Here is a 26207-nt window from a genome sequence, read left to right as displayed (position 1 = left end):
ATGTCTTTGTGGTTTTCAGTATCAAAGTTTTAAACTTGTCCCTTCTCCTTGATCACAGATAATAAAGAATTGATTGCATTTGTTTTTCATGCTTAAATGTATGGGATTTTTATGGTTGGAATAACTTTTTTGTGAAATATAGACCAGCATTTTCCGAAGTGTGATAATAGATGTTACTTAAAAAGAGTTCTGTGGTCAAAAATGTTTAGAAAATGCTGAGTGAAGTAAAACAGATTTTTCCACTAAAAGCCTATTTCAGAGCAAATTTACACCATACGTTTCCAAAAGGAAGGTGATTATGCAGCATTTTCCCAACATATTAGACACGTAAATCTTTTTTCCCCTTAGAGAATCTTTTAGATCTAGAGCTTCATATAAAATGCTTTGGGAAATGCTAAATTGTTGGCTTTTTCACAGGAGTCTTTCCATCCTAGAATAATAGTTGACTATTTTATTCTTAAATCTAAGGAGAAGATACCACAAGCTCCTTAGTAAATTATTTATTGCCTTACATCTTTATTAGTTTGTATGGCTTATACTATAATACCAAAATAATTTGGGGTTTTTTTGCTTTCATAAATTTTGTGACTAATGTACCTGTAATACTGATCTTTCTGTAAGAAAACTTAGGAAGTTTTATTAAAGACTGCCTTAATATCTGGGGCCTATGTCTAAGTAACTTGAGGGAGCTTTGCTATCCTTAATGACTTAAAGCATTGCTACTCAAAATATGGTCCAGGGATCACAGGTCTACAAATCATTTGTTATGGATCCATAATGAAAAGAAACTTTTGTCAGAATGTAAATCAGCTATGTCACTAAGTACAAAATTTAGCTCAGTTGGCTTTTTTTTTTTTTTTTTTTTTTCGTAACAAGACTTTCTTGATATCAGTATCAGCATTGATTTATATTCTGGTGCAAGATCCTTACCTCTTTTTCAAAAACCATACAAACTGTTCTTGAGTTGGCACTTTGAGTACAACTGTAGATTCAGTTGTAGATTATTTGATGTGTTTCCAAGGAACTCTGCAGAGAATCAAGGAGTAATAGACAACATTCAAATAATAGAAGCATTAGAAAAACAACAGTGATGGATGCATAAACCCTTGTAAATATACCTTTCTCATCCTCCTGCTTTGAAATAAAGTTAAGGAAAACGAACCAGTCCTTCTTACTTATTCAGAAATCCTGCAGTATTTTCATTTCACTGAATACTGACAGGCTGATTATTAGGTAAATCTCATACTGAATTAGTAAATACTGGATTTTCAAATTATACTTAATAATTGAAGAATTGAGGAAGGTCTTTTCTTTTTTAAAAAAGATATTTTATTTATTTATTTGGCTGTGGCTGGCCTTAGTTGCGGCACACGGCATCTTCGTCTCGGCACGCGGGATCTTTTGTTGCGTCCTGCAGGCTTCTGTCTAGAGTTGGGCAGTAGATTGAGTTGAAAGAGACGGATGGTTGGAATTTCAGTTTAGGAAGCTCTTACAGTGGTCTAGGCAAGAGATGTTAAGGCCCTGAAGTAAAACAGTGATACTGGGAAGATTTCTGGAAGAAAGAACCGTAGTAAATGATAGAGAAGAATGATAGGTTTGAATGAGATTTGTAAAGGAGGTAAAATCAAAAGAATTTGATGACTGATTAGATGTGTTTGTTTTGAGGGCATTTAGATGACTTTCAGGTTTCTTTCCTGATAAATTGGATTGATGATAGAACTATTAACAGGGATAGGAAATAGGAAGAACACCTGGTTTAGTCTGAAAGGGAAGAGATAAGTTAACTTTAATGTGCCTGTTGGCAGACTGACTAGAGATGTCTAATTGCTGTTGGAATTGCTGTTGGAATTAAATATTTAGAATTTATAGAGGTCTAGCTAGAAATACAGATTGAGAATAATCAGAGAAAGTAGTGTTTGAAGTCAAGCAACTTGAAATTGCCCTAGAGAGCTAGAAGAAAAGATTGAAGGATAGAGATAGAAGAAAAAAGGAATCCAGAAGGATTACTCATAGATAAAAGGAGAACAGGGAGAGAGAGTGGTGTTATAGAATTCAAAACAGAAGAGTTTCAAGAAACAGAGGTAAGATGGAGTGAGAGATTGTGGAATTTTATATTCAGGAGATTCTCTGTGACATTGCTAAGAGCAGTTTCAATAAAGGAATAGGAGTGAGAGTTAGATTGCAGTAGGTTTGGCTATGGAAGAAGTGACACAGGTAATTGAGGGAAGGCTTTTTTGTTTTCTTTAGTTGTTCTTGGTTTAAAGATGGGAGGCAATTTGGCATGTTTATTTAGTGAAGAGAAAGGAGCTAGTGGAAGTTAAAGACACAGCAGAGTGAGTAGATAATCCATGGAGCAGTTCCTGCAGGAGGAGTTAGGATCAAGACCAAAGATGAAGACGTAAGCCTTGAAGGGGAATAGGGACGACTTTGAGGCGAGCAGAAATGTTTGGTCCTGATATGGGTAGCATTTCAAATGGATTTGGAGTTGCAAAGGAATAAAGTTTTGGTGTGTTATATTTGATAACTTTTCCCTGTACAACAAAGTCAGTGTTAAATTGAAGGTGCAAAAGGAAACCATCATGTTTCAGACAGAATGTATTCTCTTTTCTTCTTGTATCTTATTTAGAGACAACTTCCAGAGACACAGATATGTAGATCACTAATCTTGAACTTTTTCTCCAATTCTGACTTCTAATACTTTTTAAGGTTAATAGTGTAATCCAGACAAAAAAGAGAGAGAAGAAATAGAAAAATTATTCCAGTTCATAAAACTCTTTCTAGACTCTTTTTTACTTAGTACAACTTAGTAGAAAGTCAAAAGGATATCTCTTTTTCATACTGTTGGGATGGCATACAATGTGATACAGTGATCACTTCAAACAGTTCTCTAGTATTCTGAACTTTAAAAAATGAATATCTTTATTTATTTTACTTGTTTATCTGCTTTTTTGTGTGTGTTTTAGGGTTATGGTTTTCCAGTGAACCGACTTTTTGACCTTTTATTTGAAATAAGAGATCAATATAATGAAACACTGCTTAAAAAATGGGCTGGAGTTTTCAGGTTAGTCTAAGCCATGGTGCCTTAATGTAATGAAAATGTTTGTCAAATGCTAAAGTTAGCAATAAAAAATGCTTATAGTATTTTTTTATTGTGGTAAAATATATATAACATAAAATTTACCATTTTAACCTTTTATGAATGTACAGTTCAGTGGCATTAAGTTTATTCATATTGTTGCAACAATCACCACTATCCGTCTCCAGAACTTTTTTATCTTCCTAAGCTGAAACTCTGCCAGTTAAACAGTAACCCCCATTCTCTTCTTCTAGTCCCTGGCAATCACCATTCTGCTTTGTCTCTATGAATTCGACTACTCTAGGTACTTCATATAAGTAGAATCATACAATGTTTGGTTTTTGTATCTGGATTTGTCTGTTTTTTTATGTGTCTGGATTATTTCACTTAGCATAATCTCTTCAAGCTTCATCCATATTGTAGCATGTGTCAAAATTTCATTCCTTTTTAAGGCTAAATAATATTTCATTATGTATATCACATTTTATTTATCCATTCATCCACTTACGGATATTTGGGTTGTTTTCACCTTTTAGCAATTGAGGATGATGCCACTATGAACCTTGGCGAACAGTTATCTGTTTGGGTCCCTGTTTTCAGTTCTTTTGGGCATATACCAAGAAGTGGAATCGCCGGATTGTATGGTTAATATATGTTAAATATTTTGAGGAACCTCCATACTGCTTTCCACAGTGGCTGCACCACTTATAATCAATTTTTAATTGTTCTACTTTTAGTCTTAATCTCTGTAGTTTTTTGCCCCAGTAAATGATTAGATATGAGGCTGTAAATATTCAGTGGTATTTAGTACTAGAGACAAAAATTTATGGCTTATAAATTTTGTTTGGGGAAAGTGCTATTTTTACAAACAACGTAATTGTTAAATTAAAAATCTTAAAGTATCTAATCAGGACAATTATTTTTGCTTTAACCACTTGCCTTCAGGGCACAAAGTATTTTAATAACTATAATTTTGTATTGCCATGAAAAGAAATATCAACTCCCTCCTTTTTAAATTCTAAAAACTTTTCTCTCTCCCTTTCTGCCTTTCTCCCTTCCTTCCTTTCTTTTTTTCTTTGTTTCAACAAAAAGTCAATCTTGAGAGCTTACATCTAGTTTAGCCAAAATATGATAGAAACAATGTGGCAATAATAGTTGATGTTATTAAAACAGAAAATATGTTAACTGATTTAACACTAACTTGGCATTTACCCCATCAGTTTTCAAAACCTATGGAGGGCTGACCTTCTGAATACTGTGATAGAAATCTTTAAAAATACCAAAGTGGTTTACAAGGTTATACACTTCTATTAAGATGAACTAAATCAATCCTTATTTAAGCTTTTTGTATTAACATTCCATAGGAGTGATCTTGTCAGGATGTTGTCCCAAATGAATAATTGACAGTCTTAGATGAGTCATGTATAAATATTAACAATTTTTGATATTTAGTATTTTAGAAATAGAGGTAGTGCTTATTGATAGGGATGGTAATCTATAATATATATGCCATGATCTAATGTGATATAATATGATATCTTTATTTATATATATTTGTATATAAAAATCTTTACTCAGGATTTCTGTTATTAACTTACCCTTTTCAGAAGAGTGTTTAAGTTTTTACAGTTGCTGATAGATTTTTATTGAACCAGCTATTCTCTCTTATCTATCTTAAGACTTCTAGTAGTGACATTATTCCTCAAGATAGGGGAAACTGTGAGGTATTGTTTTCTCTCTGAAAAGCTAATGGGTTCCTTCAAAAAGATAGGAATAACATTATCCTCCATTATCATCATGGATGAGAGCAAATGATAGCATGTCAGTTGTAATTACCAAATATATTTTGACTTCTTTCAGTACTGTTCTAGGTTATGCTTTTTGCTTAGATTTTTAAGAAGTAGCAGATTTTAAGCTTTTTTTGTCCTTGATCTGTATCTTCAAAGACTGCACAAGTAGTGAACTGACAACCTAACAATTAAATGGGGAAAAAGTAAGTTATCAGTACTGAATAATTAAAACTTGACAACGTCCATGATAGAATTTATGGTCTGACTACTGTCATACTTTGTTTATGCATGTGTGGTTCTCTCCACCTATATTGTGAGCACCAGTGTTTTATTTATATTCTTGATTGCCTAGCTCCAAACAGAGTCGTATTTTAACTACCTTGTGCACCTCAGTGATTTACAAGCACATGACTTTATTTCCAGCCTCTCATTAAGATGCCAGAGCCATTTATCAGTTAGATATCCATCATCCACTGCCCAAACCATATCCTTCTTTTATGTTCCTTACCTCAGCAAATGTCTCTGATGAGGTGAGGAACATCATTTGTCCATTTGCCCTGTCTAGAAACCACGGATTCATCAGGATTATATAATACTTTCCCTCATAATCCTCATTTAGTTTCTAAATCCCATGTATTTTACTTCTTAAAAACTCTTGTTTCTGCCACTTCCTCTCTTCCTACACAAATAAAGCTTTAATTCAAATTCTCGTCCTTCTTATTTGGATTATTTAGTCTTTCTAACTGGCCTCTCTCTGTTCATTATTGTCCTTTTCCTAGTTTTTTCTCCACTGTGTGAAAGTCTTCCTATGACATTCCTCTGCCTAAAACCTACTATAGTATTCCACTGCCTACAGGATAAAATCTGGGTGCCTCATTTTGTCCATCTGCCCAGCCTCATTTTAAATCATGTCCCTTGAATACTTTATACTCCGGTAGTACTGCACTACTTGTGGTTTTCCTCAACCCCTCCCCACACTCATACTTTTTCTCCCGTTATGTTTTTGCCTGTTATGTTCCATCTTTCTGAAATGCTGTTCTCCCATAATCTCATTAGAAGTGTTTCATCTTTGAAGACCCTACAGAGCCCGTAGCTTCTCTGTAAATCTTTTCATGAGATGTCCCCCACCTACTCTGATAAAGTTAATCACTTCCTCCTTTGTCCTATTTCTGAAACTTGCACCTCTTTTATTGTACGTATAACACATCATTATAAACATTATAATTTGTTTGCATATCTATCTCTCCTGTTAGGTTTGAGAACAGGGATCTTGCTTTTATTTTCATGAGGGTAAGGAGTTTTCATCAGAGTTAGCCCAGACTAGCACATAATAGGTGCTCAGTAAATAAAAATCAAACTGAATTATTGATTAAAAGAAAGTTGATTGGACAGCAGGTATATTAGGACAGGCTGAGTTATGCTACGGTAACAAAAATGCCCAAAATCTCATTGGGTGAACACTGGCATTTTATTTCTCACTTGCACAGAAGTCCATAGCGGGTCTAGTAGTCCAAGATTTGAGCTTCTGACATCTGTAATTCTACTTTCTCAACATGGTGGTCTCCCCTATCACTGTGGGACTAAGGGTCACACAGTTAGTATATAAATGCTTTAGACTTAAAGCAACACATGTAACTTGTATTCACAGTCCAATGGCTAAAACTAGTCATATGAGTTTGCCTATTTGGTGAGTAATAAATGTGTCTGCCTTACTAAGTATAAAAGGTCCTTTTCTAAGTACAACATTATGAGAGACAAAAAAATGGAAGACATTGTTTTTATCTTCAAGGAGCTTATGGTCTAGTTGGAAAGAGAAGACAGAAAACATACAACTTGAGAGTTGTTCCTATCAAGAAATGTGACTGGGATACTCTTCACCTCATTTTTAGTTGTAATGAGTTCGTTCAGACTATATCATCTTGAGAACTGTTCTAGACTAGAAAATAAAAACTAAAGTGCTGAGAGGATGTAAAATAAACAAGTGGAAAGAAGAGATTGCACATTAATTTTGAGGGACAGACTTATGTGGTATTGAGTTTCAGAATTCTGAGTGATTAGGCACTGTTTTCCTGTTTAGAACTTTAACTGACACACAAAAAATGATTTTGTAATTGTTGGGGTTTTTTAAAAGTATTGTCCTATAGCACTCTATTGATATGTTTTCTAATATTAAATTTCAATTCTGTCTTCTTTCTTAACAGGGACATTTTTGAAGAAGATAATTATAGTCCCATCCCTATTGTTAATGAAGAAGAATATAAAACAGTCATCAGTAAATTTCCCTTTCAAGATCCAGACCTTGAAAAGGTACAAGCTAGTTCTTAATTCAATAATTTTCTTAAAAATAAATTAATTATATTTATTGCTATATTATATTAACCTGATATTGTGAGAATAGCTTCTTTTGAGGCTTTTGTTATTGTTGTGTTATTTGAGAAAATTATGTTTTGTTCACTTTTAAAGATTATGTTACTACTACTACTACTATTTCAGTGAGGTTAAGAAAGGACTTTCCTGGGGCTACTAGGAGCCCTTGTCCCAAATGTTAGGTGGATTCCCAGGGCAGGTGTTACTATCATTGGGTAGATTCCAAATTAGGTATACTAAATGTTGAGTAGATTATAGGAATAAGAGAATATTGTAAGGAAAGAGAGAATTTCTTTGAAATTTCCATCACTGTGGAAGATCTTATTTTGCGGCTTTTTTTCTAGAAATATATTTGTATAAAAAGTTTATCTTGGGGACTTCCCTGGTGGCGCAGTGGTTAAGGATCCGCTTGCCAATGCAGGGGACATGGGTTTGATCCCTGGTCTGGGAAGGTCCCACATGCCGTGGAGCAACTAAGCCCATGCACCACAACTACTGAGCCTGCGCTCTAGAGCCCACGAGCCACAACTGCTGAGCCCATGCGCTGCAACTACTGAAGCCCACGCATCTGGAGCCTGTGCTCTGCAACAAGAGAAGCCACTGCAATGAGAAGCCCACGCACCACAACAAAGAGTAACCTCTGCTCACCACAAGTAGAGAAAGCCTGCACGCGGCAACGAAGACCATAGGCAGCCAAAAATAAATAAATTTATTTTTTTTAAAAAGTTTATGTTTGTTAAGTAAGAGGTATATGAAGGCAATAGCCACCTGTAGATTTTTTCCTGAAGTAAGAATGTCTATTCTTGGAGTCAAGATGTCTGAACAAAAGATAGGCTAGAGGGCTTCCCTGGTGGCACAGTGGTTGAGAGTCCGTCTGCCGATGCAGGGGACATGGGTTCATGCCCCGGTCCGGGGGGATCCCACATACTGCAGAGTGGCTGGGCCCATGAGCCATGGCCGCTGAGCCTGTGTGTCTGGAGCCTGTGCTCCGCAATGGGAGAGGCCACAACAGTGAGAAGCCCGTGTACCACACACACACAAAAAAAAAACAGGCTAGAGAAAGGAAATAGACCAGCATGTAGAGTATTCTGGAAATACACCTGATTGCCCATATGCATGCATGCACACAGAAACACACATGCTTGTACCAATCCAGTATCCCTGGGTAGAATTAGATCTTATGAGGAAAAGGATATCATATTTCCTGTTATTACCTTTTTCATTCTCTTCATTTTAAATTTTTTTTCCTTAGTCTTTTTTATTATTTTTTCAACACTTTATAATTTAGTCCTTTTCTACATTTTTATCCCTTAATAATGAACAAGAGTGAATTCTGAATGAGTTGTGTGAATTGTGACTGTAAATTTTTATGTTACATTTGTATATACATAAACTAAGCATATTATGTGTAATAGTCACTAAATACAGGACCACGTAATTTAATGCATAGCTTTTAGATTATAGCTAACACTGCCATTGCATATACCTAATTGTATTCTAATACACACAAAAGACCAAAATAATTATTCTAGTTCTGTATTTTTGAAACCCCAATCAAAGTTTCCCTGTCAAGAAATATTATGAGGGACTTCCCTCGTGGGGCAGTGGTTAAGAATCTGCCTGCCAGGACTTCTCGGGTGGTCCAGTGGTAAAGAATCCACCTTATAATGCAGGGGATGAGGGTTTGATCCCTGGTGAGGGAACTAAGATCCCACATGCCACGGGGCAACTAAGCCTGCATGCCACAACTGCTGAGCTCATGCACCTCAACTAGAGCTGCGTGCTCTGGAACACACACGCTACATCTACAGAGCCCACGCACCCTGGAGCCTGTGCACCACAACTAGAGAAGAGAAAACCTGCACACCACAACTAGAGAGAAGCCCACACGCTGCAGTGAAGAGCCTGCATGCCTTAGTGAAGATCCTGCGTGCCACATCTAAGACCCGACGCAGCTAAAATTAAAATAAATAAATAAATACTAAAACAAACAAACAAACAAACAAACCACCTGTCAGTGCAGGGGACACGGGGGTTCAATCCCTGGTCCGGGAAGATTCCCACATGCCTCAGAGCACCTAAGCCCGCAGGCCACAACTACTGAAGCCCGCGTGCCTAGAACCCGTGCTCCACAGCAAGAGAAGCCGCAGCAATGAGAAACGCGCGCACTGCAACGAAGAGTAGCCCCCGCTCACCACAACTAGAGAAAGCCCGCGTGAAGCGACGAAGACCCAACGCAGCCATAAATAAATAAATGGACAAACAAACAAATAAATGTATTTTTTAAAAAGAAATATTACGAGAATATTCTCTATCTCACAGCTTGGCTTTGTTTTGTTTTAGTTACTGGTAATAAATGTGCTCAGGATATAGCATCTGCAAAAAGAGCACTGATTTGGTCTGGATTCATGTGCCAGCTCTGTCTGTGGCTTATTATGGGCAAGTGACTTACCCTATTTGGGCATTTTTGCCTTATCTGTCAAATAAGGAGGTTGAACTAAATAATCTCTAGTGTCTCTTCTAATTAAACTTTTCTAAATAGATTTATAGTTAAAAGGATATTTGACTTTGCTTGTAGAGTACTTCCAAAATATACAGCATCTGAGGATTAAGCTTGTTAGGAGTTGTATTCATTGGTTTGTGTATTATTCATCATTAAAAAGAACTATCATTAAGGCAAAAGGCACATGGAAAATTTAAATGTGATAACTTAGAAATCCCGTAAGTTATTTAGTAATAGTCTCTTGGTTGTGTGTTTATATATTTAATTTTTTCCTATTTTAAGTATAATTTTCTATTAAAACAATTGAAAAAAATGTAAAATTGTCTCTCAGATAACATGAGTTATTTTCAGTGGAGATTACAAGTGAGAAAGGAATAAGACTGAACATATATGCTAAAATCTGTCTTTTTGCAGATAGCTGTGCTAAGTTGACTAGGATCCCTTTGGCTAAAATAAGAACATGTTCATATTGTCTTTAATGTCATTAAAATCAATTCTTAAAGTTGAAATATCTTTCAAATAGTTAATATTGGTTTCATTATTCTATAAAACATAACTTGGAGGTGAGTTAGCTCTTACATTATTATAAGGTGATTTTAAAGAATAGCAACTCTTTAGTTAATTTTTGTAGTACTCCTAATTCAGTTCCTAAATTTGGAAAGGTTGAACCTACCAGTTTTGGAGAGAGACTGCTCTCTGCAAATGTTTTCACTACCAGCTTATTGTAAGTTTCTTTCTGCTGGAGGTACCTAAGAGTACATATGTTAATTCATATATTTATCATTCACCTGCTATCTAGTAGACACTGTGCTATGTGCTAGTTTTTCAGTCTCTGCTGTCAAGGAACTAGTGGTCAAGTGAGGGATAGATTAAATAAGCAGGAAATTACAATTCACCGAAGTTGGCCCTTCTCAAGATAGAAGAAGCAGCATGGAGAAAGGCTGTAATTCTGCAGTATAAATACAAGGTTGATGAAGTGCAAGAGATGAAGATCAAAAAATGAAGATGAAGTAGAAAGTGGCAGACTATAATAGGCCTTGTAAACAATGTTAGGGAGCTTAGCCTGATGGCTCGAATAAGTCACCACCAGATTTCAAGCAGTAGAAATATAATCAGATTTGTGCTTTAGAGAGATCTCTCTGGCTAGTGTGTGGGGAATGGGTTGGAGAAGAGTAAGGCTGGGATACTAGCTTGGGGATTGTTGCACTTATTTTGGCAAGAGAGATTGGTGACCTGAATGGGAGTTCTGGCTGTGGAATTTGATTTGAGATATTTAGGAAGTAGGAATGACAGGAGTTGATTATCACTTGCATATGAGGGATGATGAAGATAGAGGCGCAAGTGTGATAGCCACATTTCTGCCTTGGATGGTGGTAGCATTCACTAAGATAGGAAATGCAAGAGGAGCAGATTTAGAAAGAAAGGATATCATTTCACTTTTGGTTCTGTTGAGAATGTCTCAAATGTTACAGCTAAATAGAGGTGTTCAAATGTTAGTTAGATATACAGATTTGGGCTTCAGGAGAAAGATTTGGCCTAGAGTTTTAGATTTGGGAGATATTGGCACTTGCATGGTTAGAGTAGGTGAGATTCTCTAAGGACAGTATGTGTGGTAAGAAGGGAAGAAGGTGTAGGATAGAACCCTAAGGAGTAGCAATTAAGGGATGGCTAGAGGAGGAGATATAGAGATGGTAGGGAAACCCAGTGTGGGTCATGGATTCCAAGGAAGGAGAGATCATTTAAGAAGCAGGAGGCGAGACTTCCCTGGTGATCCAGTGGTTAAGACACTGTTTTTCCAATGCAGGGGTACGAGTTCGATCACTGTTCGGGAAACTAAGATCCCACATGTCCGTGGAGTGGCCAAAAATAAATAAATAAAATGGGGGTTTATTTGGGGTGGGGGGAAGCAGGAGGCGCATTGTGTCAGATTGTTCAGGTGAATCAGGTAACATGAAAAGTTACTGGATTTAACACCTGTGAGGCCATTGGCGACCTTCGTAAGGGTGTTTTCAATGATGTAAACTAAGTTGCAATGAATGTGAAGATTGAAGTAGATTAGGCTTCATGAAGCGTAAAGAGGGGGCTTTTAGTAACAGTGGGGGCTTTTAGTAACAGTCTTCGGGAGAGTTTACCTTTTGGAGACTGAGAATTTGTTAATGGATGTTGGCTGATAAAGCATTTTAGCCAAGAAGCACACTGTAAACCATTAGCTTCATACTGGTGTTAGATGTATATAGGTCAGAAAGCTGCTGTAAGGTATTCTAGGAGTTATGGAATGAAGTGGATACTTTCTTAAATTGGCATTCAAGCAAGTGAAGGGAGTCTTAGAATTATTTGATGACACTGGGCCAGGAAGCTGGCCCATAACTTTCATGCCAACCTGACTCTTGTATTACGGCCGCAAGGAAGCAGAGAGTTAAGCATCTTCTGCAGGATACTTATCATCAGGACACACACTTTCTCTGCTTGTTAGAAGTCTGATAACATGATTTAAGAAACAGGTAAATTGCCACATTATTTTCCTCAGAAATATTTTAGTTCTTTTTTTTTTTTTTTTTTTTTTTTTTTTTTGCGGAACACGGGCCTCTCACATTGCGGAGCACAGGCTCCGGATGCGCAGGCTCAGTGGCCATGGCTCACGGGCCTAGCCAGTCTGCGGCATGTGGGACCTTTACGGACTGGGGCACGAACCCGTGTCCCCTGCATCGGCAGGCAGACTCTCAACGATTGCGCCACCAGGGAAGCCCTTTAGTTCTTTTTAAAATCTTAAAAATAATGAGATAACAGTAGACTTTAAAATGCAGGTATTAACTACTAATTCAAATGTGAAATCAATTTAATTTTTACATTTTTAAGGTGATTAGAATACCCTTTTCTAAAATTTCAGCAACAGTTTCAACTTTGTTTTTCTTTCAACAGCAATCTTTCCCAAAGAAACTGCCCATGTCTCAATCAGTGCCTCATATTTATATTCAAGTTAAAGAATTTATTTATGCCAGCCTTAAATTTTCAGAGTCATTACACCGGAGGTAAGTTTATTAATAAGAAATGTATCTTTATCATAGCTATTTTTGTGAAACATTAGCACTTGGTTTTTAGGCCATGACTTTCAGTGGACTATTATCTCGTTGGAAGGCTTACATATCTCAGTGGCATTTGGGGTTAACTAGAAATGCAACCTCAGACCTACTGAATTAGAAACTGAGGATGGAGCCCTTGGCTTTCCAAGTACTCTGGGTGATTCTGATGCACTCCAAGTTTAAGAACCACTGCCTTAAGCTTCATCATACTCTACTAGTTTCTTATACCAAAGTTTCTAAACATGTATTTTAAAGACATTAGCTTATAACATAACACACAGTATCATTCAGCATTGGAAAAACAGTGGATACAAATGAGTATGCATTGAAAAGGAATGACAGACTGACAGTGGTTGTTTTCATTAGCGGAGCTCTAAGGGTCCAAGACCTGCCAATAATTTATGCCTTTTTTTTTTTTTTTTAATGGTACGCGGGCCTCTCACTGTTGTGGCCTCTCCCGTTGCAGAGCACAGGCTCCGGACGCGCAGGCTCAGCGGCCTTGGCTCACGGGTCCAGCCGCTCCGCGGCATGTGGGATCTTCCCAGACCGGGGCACGAACCCGTGTCCCCTGCATCGGCAGGCGGAATCTCAACCACTGCGCCACCAGGGAGGCCCGCCTATCTTTTTTTTCATTGAACATTCTAAAGTTCCAATCTAAAACAGAGCAGTATAATGCAATAGCTAAGAACATAAGCTTCAGACTTACACCTGAGCTTGATTCTTGATGTTGACACTCACTAGCTATAGTAGGACTTTGGGCAAGTCACTTAATCTGTTTAAATTGCAGTTCCCTCATCTGTAAAATGAGAGAAATAACTCATAGGGTGGTTTTAAGAATTAAATGAGGTAGTGAGTGTGTATAAAGCACTCAGTGTAGCCTGGCACATGGTAGGCACATAGACATAGGAGCAGATGAGATACCTACTATATAAGATGTGAGACTAGAGCTTGGAGTTTTTATATTTCATTTGCAGGCATTGGGGAACTGTTGAAGAATTTTAACTGAGAAATGACATGACTGGAGTAATATTTTAGAAAGTTTACTCTGGCCTCAATGTGGATGGTAGATTGGTGGTAAACTATAGAAAGTATAGAAATTTAGCAGTTTGGAGTTAACTTTTATTTTGTTTATTTACACAGGAGAGACAGTGGATCTCTAATTGTTATTTGATTTTTTAAAAATAAGTAAATTTATTTATTTATTTATTTTTGGCTGCATTGGGTCTTCGTTGCTACGTGCAGGCTTTCTCTAATTGCGGCAAGCAGGGGCTACTCTTCGTTGTGGTGCACGGGCTTCTCATAGTGGTGGCTTGTCTTTGTTGCAGAGCACAGGCTCTAGGCACGCGGGCTTCAGTAGTTGTGGCACGGGGGGGCTCAGTAGTTGTGGCATGCAAGCTCTAGAGCGCAGGCCCAGTAGTTGCAGTGCACGGGCTTAGTTTTTCCGCGGCATGTGGGATCTTCCCAGACCAGGGCTTGAAGCCATGTCCCCTGCACTGGCAGGTGGATTCTTAACCACTGTGCCACCAGGGAAGTCCTGTTATTTGATTTTTTTACCACATTTATAACAGCAAAGATCAAAGCCCTTAGTCATAATATTGTGTGTAATTATCCCTAAAGCTTCCTTACTGACTGACTAGAACTAGAATTGCCCCCTCAGTTCTGGCTCTTTTTGTGCATGAACTCCTAGCATTCTAAAAGGTAAATGTTGTATACTAATGCTACAACAGAAAAGATTATCTATTTTTTCCTTCTCTCTTTGATAAAAATATTTGTCATTTTTGTTAGTTCAATATCCAGTCATTCTACTTAACTCTATGATACTGTGTTTTTCATTTAGCAAGGCTTTTTATGCTTACATTTTTTAAAATTAGCTTTACTAAATAACATTGGCTATTTTCATTTTGTACTTCAGAATACAGAAGGCATAGTTAGTATAAAAATATCTAAATCTAAATTTATTCTAGATTATCAGCTTTCTGACATATTTTTGTTTTAAAAATTTACATCTGTGGCCTAAAATTGAGCTGAGTCATTAAAAAAAATTTGTCATTAAAGAATTATGGAAAAATAACTTTCTGTGTTTAAAGCTCTTTTATTATGTTTAAACATATTTTGCAGTTAGATTTTTAGACCAAAAAGATACTTTGGAGCTCTTATAGTAAAAATGTTTGGGGCTCTTTTTATATGTGAATAAAAGCAGGGCCAGAGAATTAAGTGATTTCATGATGAGACTCTAAAGTCTCAATTATTTGGTTGCAGAGAAAACATCTGGATTTAATATGATCTTTAAGAAATTTTCAGTTTTCATAAGAGGCTAAGCTCTAAAATAATTTAGGAGATTTATTGCATATTGAGATTTAATTACTGTGTTATTTGTTATTTAAAAATTAGGAAGAGTACAGGTTATAAGCTCAAAAGAGAAGGGTAAGGAAAAAATTGCTCAGTTAGGATAAAAACCTCTTGGAGAAAATCCTGGTCATTGTTGGGTAAATCTTGCTGGCACGAATAGGATAGGACGTAGGTGCTGATAGATTTTCTTTCTCTGCTTTTACTTAGGGAAGAAAAAGACGCATTGATTCAGCATTCAGGGAAGTTCAGGGGAATTAAACAAAAGACATTATCTGTCTTGCATAACTTTTCATCTGAAAAGGATGCTATACAGGGTGTCTTTAAGCATAATTTGAGTGTGTCAGAAAGGAAACCAGAGGAGCTGGCAACCACCTCCTTTATATCGGTGTGGGTACGTTCGTTGCTTGTTCTAGGGACACAATTGATTTCTGTCAGAGAGTTTGCTGCTGTGTAACCCTGAAATCCTACTGGTATATATATGCTATTCCCTGGGAAGTCTTGACTTTAGATATGAAGAAATCAGAGAGACATATTCTCCTCAGGTCTGCCAGAATTAGGGTTAGCAGAAATCGAAGAGTACCTGCATTAAAATTGAGAACATTAGAATAGTAGTGAAAATTACCTGTGTTTTGTCAAACCTTGTTCTATTTGCATATTTAAAATAAATGTAAACTAGTAAATATTTGTACTTCATAGATTTTTAAGAGTAATGTTTTAATAAAGTAAAAAGTGAAAGGGTGCTAAAATTAAAATGTTAGACTGTGTTTAAGGCAGTGAGTCTCACCTGGGGCAGTTTTGCCCCCCAGGGTATATTTGACACTGTCTAGAGACATTTTGGGTTGTCACAGCGAGGGGGAAGAGTGCTTGCTACTTGCATCAGGCGGGTGGAGGCCAGGGATGCTGCTAAACATCTTTCAATGGTACAAGACAGCTCCACAACAAAGAATTATCTAGCCTAAATGTCAGTAGTACTGAGACTGAGAAAACTTCGTCTAAGGACAGCTTAACCGTTTTGATAATGAGGCTATATAAAAAAAATCATGACTTACTTAAATTGAAGGCCTAGTGGTTAGAAGAAAATAATAAGCTTTTTAGTGCTAGGCTAGTTATTTTTAGGATGTTAAGAAACATCATAGGGTTAGTTCCTCCCTCTCCCAAATTAAAACTAGTGTAAGGCATTTAATTTCTTTGAATCTTTTTAAAAAAAATTCTCAGTGGAAATGGATAGCTTAGTTATATTAAAATCAAATCTAGCAATTGTATCCAGAGGGTTCACATCAATTTGTATTTTAAAAGTAATTTTAGCTATAGTTGTATATAAAGTGTCTTTGGAAGTGGCTGTACCATAGTGGAGTCATAATTTAAGAATAGTTTTATTTATACTAAGTACTCCATGGTTTTACCGTAATGGTTAATTGAATACATTTAAATTATTCTATAAATGAACATTCTACTTTATGGAAAGTATCCCTTTTGTGAAACTAAACTGAATTGAGATATGTGACTTAATAGATATGAATGATTGTAATTTATTTAAAGATATGAAGGAATTAGAGCAAATTATTTTAGTAAATTGCATTAAATTATTTAGGAAGCTAACTAATTGTAACCCTTGTAGAAACCTTAATAATATCAACCTTTGTTTTTAGCTCAACAGAAATAGATGATATGCTTAGAAAATCAACAAATCTGCTGCTGACCAGAACTTTGAGTAGCTGTTTACTGAATCTTATTAAAAAACCTCACATAGGTTTGACAGAGGTAGGTTTAAAAGATATTTATAGCTAAATGTTTCATTATATGAAACAATTATTATAAATTAATTTATTGCTGAACATCATCCTGTAAAACTAGCTTTCCATTTAAAATTTATTAATAGAAGTGTGTGTGTTTTAAAATAAAAACATCATTTAAATTCCAGTGATGTGAGGGAAAAGAGTTTACATGGGGAATAGTGGATAGCTGATGATGTTAGAAGATATATGGAGATTCATGTTTGCCAGACTTTACATGAAAAGTGAAAATACTCATTTTTTTAACTTGGTGAATGTATAAAATTTGAAAAAGCGCTTTGAAAAGTTATTTTAAATTAGTTGGTAGTTAGACTCTTGGTTGTTTTTTTTAGATGATAGCATTCATAAGCAGTATTTACAGCAGGCTTTTGAAATCAGATAATCAGTTGTATCCTATAATACTATAATTATGCAGAAGTGGTACAGTTGCTGGAAGTAATAATCCTAATTTTAAAAATCAAATAGCTTTGTATACATGTAACCTGCATTTCACTGGAGGCATTTTCTATTTTCTAGTTAGTGCAAATCATTATAAACACCACACACCTGGAACAAGCTTGCAAATACCTTGAGGACTTTATAACTAACATTACAAATATTTCTCAAGAAACTGTTCATACCACAAGACTTTATGGGCTCTCTACTTTTAAGGTATGTAAAAATCTGACCCAAAGTTTTTATTTCAGTCATTATAAGCAAACTTTAAAAAAGTGAAGACAATTTTTGTTATACACATGATTCCATTATATTTCTAACAAGTGAAAATTAGAGGTAATCAATGTCAACAATGAGCAGATAAATGTCAGTTCCTTTTTGGCATTAAACATCTTGTTAAAATGAAGAAAAGTATATTGATTTTCTACAGCTATATTACATTTTCTTCATGTTTTGAAGACTTAGAGTAGTGCTGAATCAGTCTAACTTGACTTTCGTTCATGTCTCACAGTTTAATAGTTAATTGTATATGTAATATATATGTGTGTGTATGTTTGGAAATTAAAATTGTAAGAAGAATTAGACAAGTGTAAGATTTGCTTTACATCCTTTATTGGCTCTGATCTGAAGAAAAGTAAATATTGCCTTATTACATGTTATTCAAGTCCTGCTCTTTTCTGAATGGACAGATTTTTGTTTTTATAATACCATGGGATATATCAAAAGATTAATTAATGGTTGTTTTAAGCATTATGAATTAAATAATTTCATAAATTTGTTATATAAACTTTTATTATTTTATTGATTGGGGAATCATGTAAATGAGACACTGGCATAGTCTAGCAGAATAAATCCTTTTACATTGAATATTTTGTTAAACTAATATAAACCATTTACTGATCCCTTATCTATAAAATAGGCTTGCTAGTTTAACCTCATAGCCCTTTCTAAGTTTTCTATTAAAAAGAATTCTCATCTTCCCTACTCTTGCTATATTATAAATTACCCAATTTATCTCCTAAAATTATAGTATAATCATTTACATTAAAAAAAATTCAGTATACTTTTATTTAGATATAACTGATTTAATGTTAACAGTAACCAGACTTTGCAATCTAGTGGTTAAGACTCCGCACTTCCAATGCAGGGGACACAGGTTTGATCCCTGGTTGGAGAACTAAGATCCCACGTGCCACATGGTGCAACCACAAAAACCCAAAAAACAGAAACAAAAAACAATAACCAGACTTTGGAAGTGTGAAGTCCAGAAAAGACCCTTGGTTCCTAAAATTATCTGCCTGGCCCCCAAGTCTTATGCTCCTGTGATGATTCTTGAGCCCATGTTGTCATCCTAATCCATAAGACACAAATGCAGATGATATGAGCGCATGAATTAGTAAAATTATTTATTAAAACTGAGACAGAAGCTGGACAAAACAGACGTTCGTTTATTCAGATAGTATAGTACATTAATTAAGGGCATATACTCTGGAGTTAGACTGCTGTGTGACTTTGGCCACATTCTTTCATTTTAACGATTCCTGGTTTTATTATCTACAAAATTAGAATAGCAATATATTATCTACCTCATACACTTATTCTGAGGATTAAAGGGGATACTTAGCACAGTGTCGTTTGTTGTACATGATCTGTGCCCTGAGCACTCTGTTAGGTACTGAAAATATAGAAATGTATCCCTGCCCTCAAGGAGCGCACAGGAGAAAAAACTATAAAAAGACACTGACAATATGATATAATAAGTACCATAATATAGGAGGAGACTCCACAAATTTGTAGACATTTATTTATCCACAAATTGATTCTTTGCTTCAATATTACATTTTACACAATCGTTCTTTTTCTTTCATGCTCTCTGTCCTTATGTCCATGTGTTACTCATACGCTGTCAAGAAGGGATTTACTAGGGAATGGAGTTGTAAGCATATTTAATTATTAACATTATATTTAATAGGCTTACTCTGTACTTTGATTAAAACATGAAATGCATTGACATCTGGTGTATCTAGGGATCTTCAAGCAATTTTTCTTATCAGTTGTAAGTCAAAGAACCACAGGTACTGGAACATGATGCCTCAGATTAAGGAATCTTGGAACTACACTTCTCAAAATTTGCCTGTTGAGAGGAAATGTTTAGAAATGTTAGCTCTGGCCCATCGTTCCAGTGGTCCTTAAGTTGTAGATATTTAATTGAAGCTACAACTGCCATAGGATACCCCTTGGGTTTTCTAGGAAATCAAGTTCAGCCTGTACAAATAGTAGAGCATCCTTATTTTTTGTTGTTTATTTTTTGTTTTATTTTTGCACAGAATTCAGGAAACCCTTTCTGTTTTATGATATAAAAACAAGAGCTATTTCAAGCTCAGTATTTGAAGGTTAAGTGTTCCTCAATTTTTCCTTTGATCTGTTTCAAGAGGAATTTGTCTTAAACTGTACTATGAGAAAGCAATTCAACAGGGAGAATCATTAAATCAACATTAAAGTGAATTACTGAGGGAGATTGGGGGAATTTCCATTCACAGTGAATAGTCAATCTGTAGATGATTAAAGTACAGTCTTGATTACAGACATTAGCATGGATTACTTAGTTAACCTCTTAGCCTAATTCTTTTCAGTCCAGTGACCTGATCAAACATATTTCTATTTAGTTGCTTAATGGTTATAGAAATAAGCACTTACATGATCCTTTTACCCATACCTCCATTTGCTTCCCCTCCAAAATCCCACATATGCATATACAAAGTGGTAGATTTTATATCATATTTGTTTACTTTATGAAACATTATATAGACTGCCTTGTTAGCTTGCCTTTCATTGTACTAAATCTGTGAGTGGTACAAAAGAGGTAAAGTAAGTAGTTCCTGCCCTCAAGCAGTACCACAGCCTTTTGAAATTAACCTGGACCCACACTGAGAGCTACTTGAAGCTAATATAAGACTTATAACTGAAAAGATTTGCATCAGAATAGAGGGGAAAATGGGAATACCATTCCCTTTTTAATCTGTGTAGAGAAATGGCCCAGTTCTTTTTCTCTGGCATCAGAGCTTTTTAACTTTGCTCCCTGGAGCTTTTCCAACCTGCCACCCTGAAGAGTCCTTTCCTTTTGAGTCCTGGCAGTGACTGCAACTGTAAGTGCCTAGAAAGAATATGCTTGCGATTCTTTTTCAGTTTGCCTTTTTAAATCTATTGATGAGTATGTAGCAAAGTGTTTTTAGGATTTTGGCTAAAGTGACAGTGGTAAATTATCTTTGATTAAGGGCTTGAAATTCTCTTCCTGTGGAGCAAGGACATGGTACTTGGACTCTAAAAAAACTTTTTTAAAAAATGTAACATTCATATATAAGCACACAAAATTTATAAATGCAATAATTATAAATAGATATAGCTCAGTTAATTATTAAAAAGTGAACACAGACTTCCAGTTTCCAGTCCGGCATGTAAAAAGCTGGGAAGTTATCACTCTGTCCCAACAAGTAAAAAGCTGAGAAAACTGAAAAAATCAACTCTTCCTTGATCTTTCAGAGAAGTGAGATCACAGGACACACTGCTGCCCCCCACATTGGAGAAGTAGGCAAATACAGAGGATCACAACTTAATGGAGTAGAAACCCATAGGAATCATTACAGGGGTAGGAAAACCTGAAGTATAATTAATGAATATTAGAAAATCAGTATGGACAAGTTTGAGAGTTAAAACTCCAGGGGAACCCAGTCTTAGAGGGGGCACCAGCTTCTCCCAGTGAAGATTTGAGGAAAATCCTCTTACATTTCCAGCAGGGGCAGGGGAAAAGGAACCATTTTGAAATATGCCAGAGCATTCTGTTCTTTAAGCATTCTGTTTTTCTCAACAAGACCTAACCTCAAAATAAACTATTTACCAGTGCCTAAACTAATGGGGGAAGGGAAACACCCAGCTCCAGCCTGCTCTGGCCATCCTGTCCAACTTGAGGGGTGGAAATGAAAAGCACTTGTGAAGTGCACAGCTAAGGGGCAAAGGCTTACTTAAAGATGAAGACCGAATTGTAGGACTAAAGAACACTTCCCCTCTCCCACTGCCTTACTGCCACATTACTAAAGGCCTAATTACTGCAATTCTTTTCACCCAGTACACCATGTCCAGCTATCAGGAAAAAATTACAAAGCAGACTAAAAGACAAAAAATACAGTTTGAAGAGATAGATACGGTATTAGAACCATATTCAGATATGTCAGGACTATTGGAATTATCAGACCAGGAATTAAAAAAAAAACCTATGATTAGTATGCTAAGTACTTTAATGGATAAAGCAGACAACATGCAGGAACAGATGGGTATTGTAAGCAGAGAGATGGAGAATTTAAGAAAGAATCAAAAAGAAATGCTAGAGATCAAAAACACTGCAACAGTGATGAATAATGCCTTTGATGGACCTATCAGTAGATTGGGCATGGCTGAAAAAAGACTCTCTGAGCTTGGGGATCTGTCAATAGAAACTTCCAAAACAGAAAAGCAAAGAAAAAAACACTGAACAAGAATATCCAAGAACTGTGGGATGACTACAAAAGGTGTAGCATACATGCAATGGGAATCTTAGAAGGAGAAAAAAGAGAAAAGGGAACAGAAGCAATATTTGATCCAATAATGACAGAGATTTCTCCCAAATTTATGTCACACAACAAACCATGGATTCAAAAAGCTTAGAAAATACCAAGCAGGATAAATACCGAAATAATTACACCTTAGGCATATCATGTTCAAAATTGCACAAAATTAAAGATAAAAAATCCTTCAAGAATCTAGAGGAAAAAGCTTACCTAGACTAACAAAGATAAGAATTACATCTTACTTCTCTTCATAAACCATGTAAGCAACAAGAGAATGGAGGAAAATATTTGAAGTGTTGAGAGAAGAACACCAATGTAAAATTTTATATACTATGAAATTTTCCTTCAAAAGTGAAGGAAAAATACTTTCTCATAAAAACAAAAATTGAGGAAATTTGTTGCTGCCAGTAGTCCTGCCTTGCAAGAAGTGTTAAAATAACTTCTTTAGAAGTAAAGAAAATGATATAGATCAGAAACTTGGATCTATATAAAGAAAGGAAGAGCATCAGAGAAAGTACAAGTGAAGGTAAAATTCTTAATTGCTCTAATAGGTAACAGTTTGTTCAAAAGAATAATAGCAACGTGTTCAGTTATGCTTTTATATATATATATAGTTGTGTGTACATATGTGTACTTATGTATGTTTACATGAATGACAGCAATGACACAGGGTAGGAAGGGAGGAATTAGGATTATTTTGTAATTATAAGGTACTCACATTACCTTTAAAATGGTGTAGTGTTAGTGTTATTTGAAAGTGGACTTGGAATAATTGTGAATGTATATTGGAAACTCTAGGGCAACCACTAAAAAAAAGCTAAAAAAAAAAAAAAAGTACAACCAGTATGCTAGGCAAGAAGAGAAAATGGAATCATACAAATGCTCAATTAGTATACAAAAGACAGAAAAAGAGAAACACAGAAGTAGAAACAAAGAGCAAGTGCAACAGATAGAAAACAGTAACAAATATGGTAGATATTAATCCAGCCATCAATAGTCACTTTAAACATCTCCGGTCTAAAAACACCAACTGAAAGTCAGAGATTGTCAGAGTGGATCAATAAAACAAGACCCAACTATATGTTGTTTATAAAACCCACTTTAAATACAAAGACACACATAGATTAAAAATAAGTGGATGGAGAGACTTCCCTTGTGGTCCAGTGGCTAAGACTCTGTGCTCCCAATGCAAGGGGCCTGGGTTCGATCCCTGGTCAGGGAACTAGATCCCACATGCCTCAACTAAAGATCCTGCATGCAGCAGCGAAGATCCCGTGTGCCGCAAGTAAGACTCGGTGCAGCCAAACAAACATAAATAAATAAATATTTTTAAAAAATATTCAAAAAAAATTAGTGGATGGAGAAAGATGTACCATGTTAATACTAATCAAAAAGTGGGAGTGGCTATATTAACTTCAAACAGAGCAAACTTCAGAGCAAAGAAAGTTATTATCAGGGATAAAGTAGGCCATTACATAATGACAAAGGGGTCAGTTCTCCAAGATGACATAACGATTCTTAATGTGCATGTGCCTGACAATGGACGGTCAAAATATGTGAAGCCAAAACTGATAGAATTTCAAGAAGAAATGGATGGATCCACTGTTACAGTTAGAGACTTCAACACGACTCTTACCAGAAATGGTCAGATCCAGTGGACAGAAGATCGGTAAGAACATAGTTGAACTCAACAACACCATCAATCAAATGGATATAATCAACATTTGTAGACTACTTATCCAGCAACAGCAGAACATGCATTCTTCTCAAGCTCACATGCAATCTTCACCAAGGTAAACCACATTTTGGGGCATGAAACACACCTTAACACATTTTAAAGAATAGAAATCATGTCGTGTCTGCTGTAAGACCACAATGGAGTTAAAAAAAATATCAATAACAGAAAGCTAACTGGAAAATCCCAAATACTTGGAGATTAAACAACATACTTCTAAATAACATGTGGGTCAAGAAAGAAAAGCATAAAAAGGAATATTATGAACAACTCTGTGCCCACAAATTTGACAAACTAGATGAATGAACAAGCTCCTTGAAGACACAATCTGCCAAAACTCACACAAGAAGAAATAGACAACTTGAATAGGCCTGTATCAATTAAAGAAATTGAATCAATAATTAATAACCTTCTGAAACAAAGCACCAGGCCCAGATGGGTTTACTGATGAATTCTACCAAACATTTAAGGAAGAAATTACACCAATTATCTACAATATCTTTCGTATAGAAGCAGAGAGAATACTTCTCAATTCATTCTCTGAGGCCAGCATTACCCTAACACCAAAACCAAACAAAGACATTATAAGGAAAGAAAACTACAGACCAATATCTGACATGAACATAGATGCAAAAATCCTTAGCAAAATATTATCAGATTGAACCTAATAATTTATAAAAGGAATTCTACATCATGACCAAGTGGGATTTATCCTACTATGCAAAGCTTGTTCATCATTCAAAAATCAGTTAATATAATCCATCACATCAGCAAGCTAAAGAAGAAAAATCACATGGCTATATCATTAAATACAGAAAAAGCATTTGATAAAATTCAACCCCCATTCTTGATAAAAACTATCAGTAAACTTGTAATAGAGGAGAACTTCCTCAACTTGATAAAGAATATCTACAAAAAACCCTACAATTAGCATCATACTTAATGGTGAGAAACTTGACGCTTTCTCACTAACGTTAGGAACTAGGCAAGGATGTTCCCTTTCACCACTCCTTTTCAACATCATACAGGAAGTTCTAGCTAATGCAGTAAGAAAAAGAAATAAAAGATATACTGATTGGGAAGGGAGAAGTAAAACCATTTTTCTTTGCAAATGATATGACTGTTTATGTAGAAACTCTGAAAGAATTTTTAAAAACTTCTGAAACTAATTAGCAACTATAACAAAGTTTCAAGGCACCAGGTTAAAGTATGAAAGGTAATAGCTTTCCTATTTATCAGTGCATTAAATGGCTCAAGCTGCCATAAAAAACAAACAAACAAAAAGCCATAGACTATGCGGCTTAAACAAGAAAAATTTATTTTCTCACAGTTGTAGAGGCTGGAAGTCAGAGATTAAGGTGCCAGCATGATAGGTACTAGCTTACGGACGGCCACCTTATCACTGTGTCCTCATATGGTAGACAGCAAAAGAACTCTGATGGCTCCTCCTTTTCTTATAAGGGCGCTAATCCCATCATGAGGGCCCCGTTCCTCATGACCTCCTCTAAACCTAATTATCCAAAGTCCCCATCTCCAAATACCATCACACTGGGGGTTAGGGCTTCAACATATGAATTTTTGAGGCACATAATTCAGTCCATAACATTTTTCCCTGATCCCCAAGATTCATGTCCTTGCATCCAAAATACACTCATTTCATCCCAAGATCCCCCAAAGTCTTAACTTGTTCCAGCATTAACTCTAAGTTCTTATGTCTAAAATCTTATCTAAATATCATTTAAATCATATATGGGTGGAACTCCGGATATGATTCATTCTAAGGCAGAATTCCTCTCCAGTTGTGAACCTGTGAAACCAGACAAATCATGTGCTTCTAAGATATAACTGTGGGACAGGCAGAGGATAGAAGTTCCATTCAATAGGGAGAAAGAGAAAAGAAGGAAGGGGGGACAGGTCCCAAGCAAGTCTAAAACTTAGCACGGTGAATTTCCTTAGATCATAACGCTCAAGACTAATCCTCTTTGGTTTAGTATTCTGCTTTCTAGCCTTGCTGAGGTGGGGGTTGTGCCTCTGCAGCTCTGCCTGGAGGGGGCCCACCCACAAGGCTCTGGGTAGCTGCCTTCTGACCTGTTGAATCCGAGACAGTGACCCCCATTTTTGAACCAAGGAGGCAGCTCTGATGATCTCTGAATTACCTTAGGGGTTATTATTCACTTGTCTTGAAGAATAGCACATAGTTGTTGCTATTAGCTCTGTGGTCCTGTCCTGTAACATCTAAGAAGTCCAATAGCTTCTCTTCATTTTCAAATTGGCAGTTTCTGCTCATGTAGTCCCATAATCTCTTATTTATATATGTATGTGTGTATTTATTTATTTTTGGCTGTGTTGGGTATTCGTTGCTGTGCGCGGTCTTTCTCTAGTTACCGCAAGTGGGGGCTCCTCTTCGTTGTGGTGCATGGGCTTCTCATTGCAGTGGCTTCTCTTGTTGTGGAGCATGGGCTCTAGGCACGCAGGCTC

The 26207-nt window shown here is 36.1% G+C and overlaps 1 protein-coding gene across 6 annotated transcripts in view; it reads left to right on the top strand.

Annotated features, from left to right (window-relative positions):
- The window catches only part of EXOC6 (exocyst complex component 6), a 209931-nt gene that overhangs the window by 92895 nt on the left and 90829 nt on the right, over positions 1-26207 (top strand). For all 6 annotated transcript variants that reach the window (XM_059055448.2, XM_059055444.2, XM_059055449.2 and 3 more), the window contains exons 13-17: positions 2964-3061; positions 7068-7173; positions 12656-12765; positions 16815-16926; positions 17475-17609. In XM_059055448.2, coding sequence (XP_058911431.1) covers positions 2964-3061; positions 7068-7173; positions 12656-12765; positions 16815-16926; positions 17475-17609 — 561 coding nt within the window. The remainder of the gene's footprint in view (positions 1-2963; positions 3062-7067; positions 7174-12655; positions 12766-16814; positions 16927-17474; positions 17610-26207) is intronic.

Source organism: Kogia breviceps, chromosome 2 (genome assembly GCF_026419965.1).
Source record: "Kogia breviceps isolate mKogBre1 chromosome 2, mKogBre1 haplotype 1, whole genome shotgun sequence".
In the NCBI taxonomy this organism is placed as follows: Eukaryota; Metazoa; Chordata; class Mammalia; order Artiodactyla; family Physeteridae; genus Kogia; species Kogia breviceps.
The sequence above is the reverse complement of the archived record's forward strand: the minus strand, read 5'-3'. Positions and strand labels throughout refer to the sequence as shown.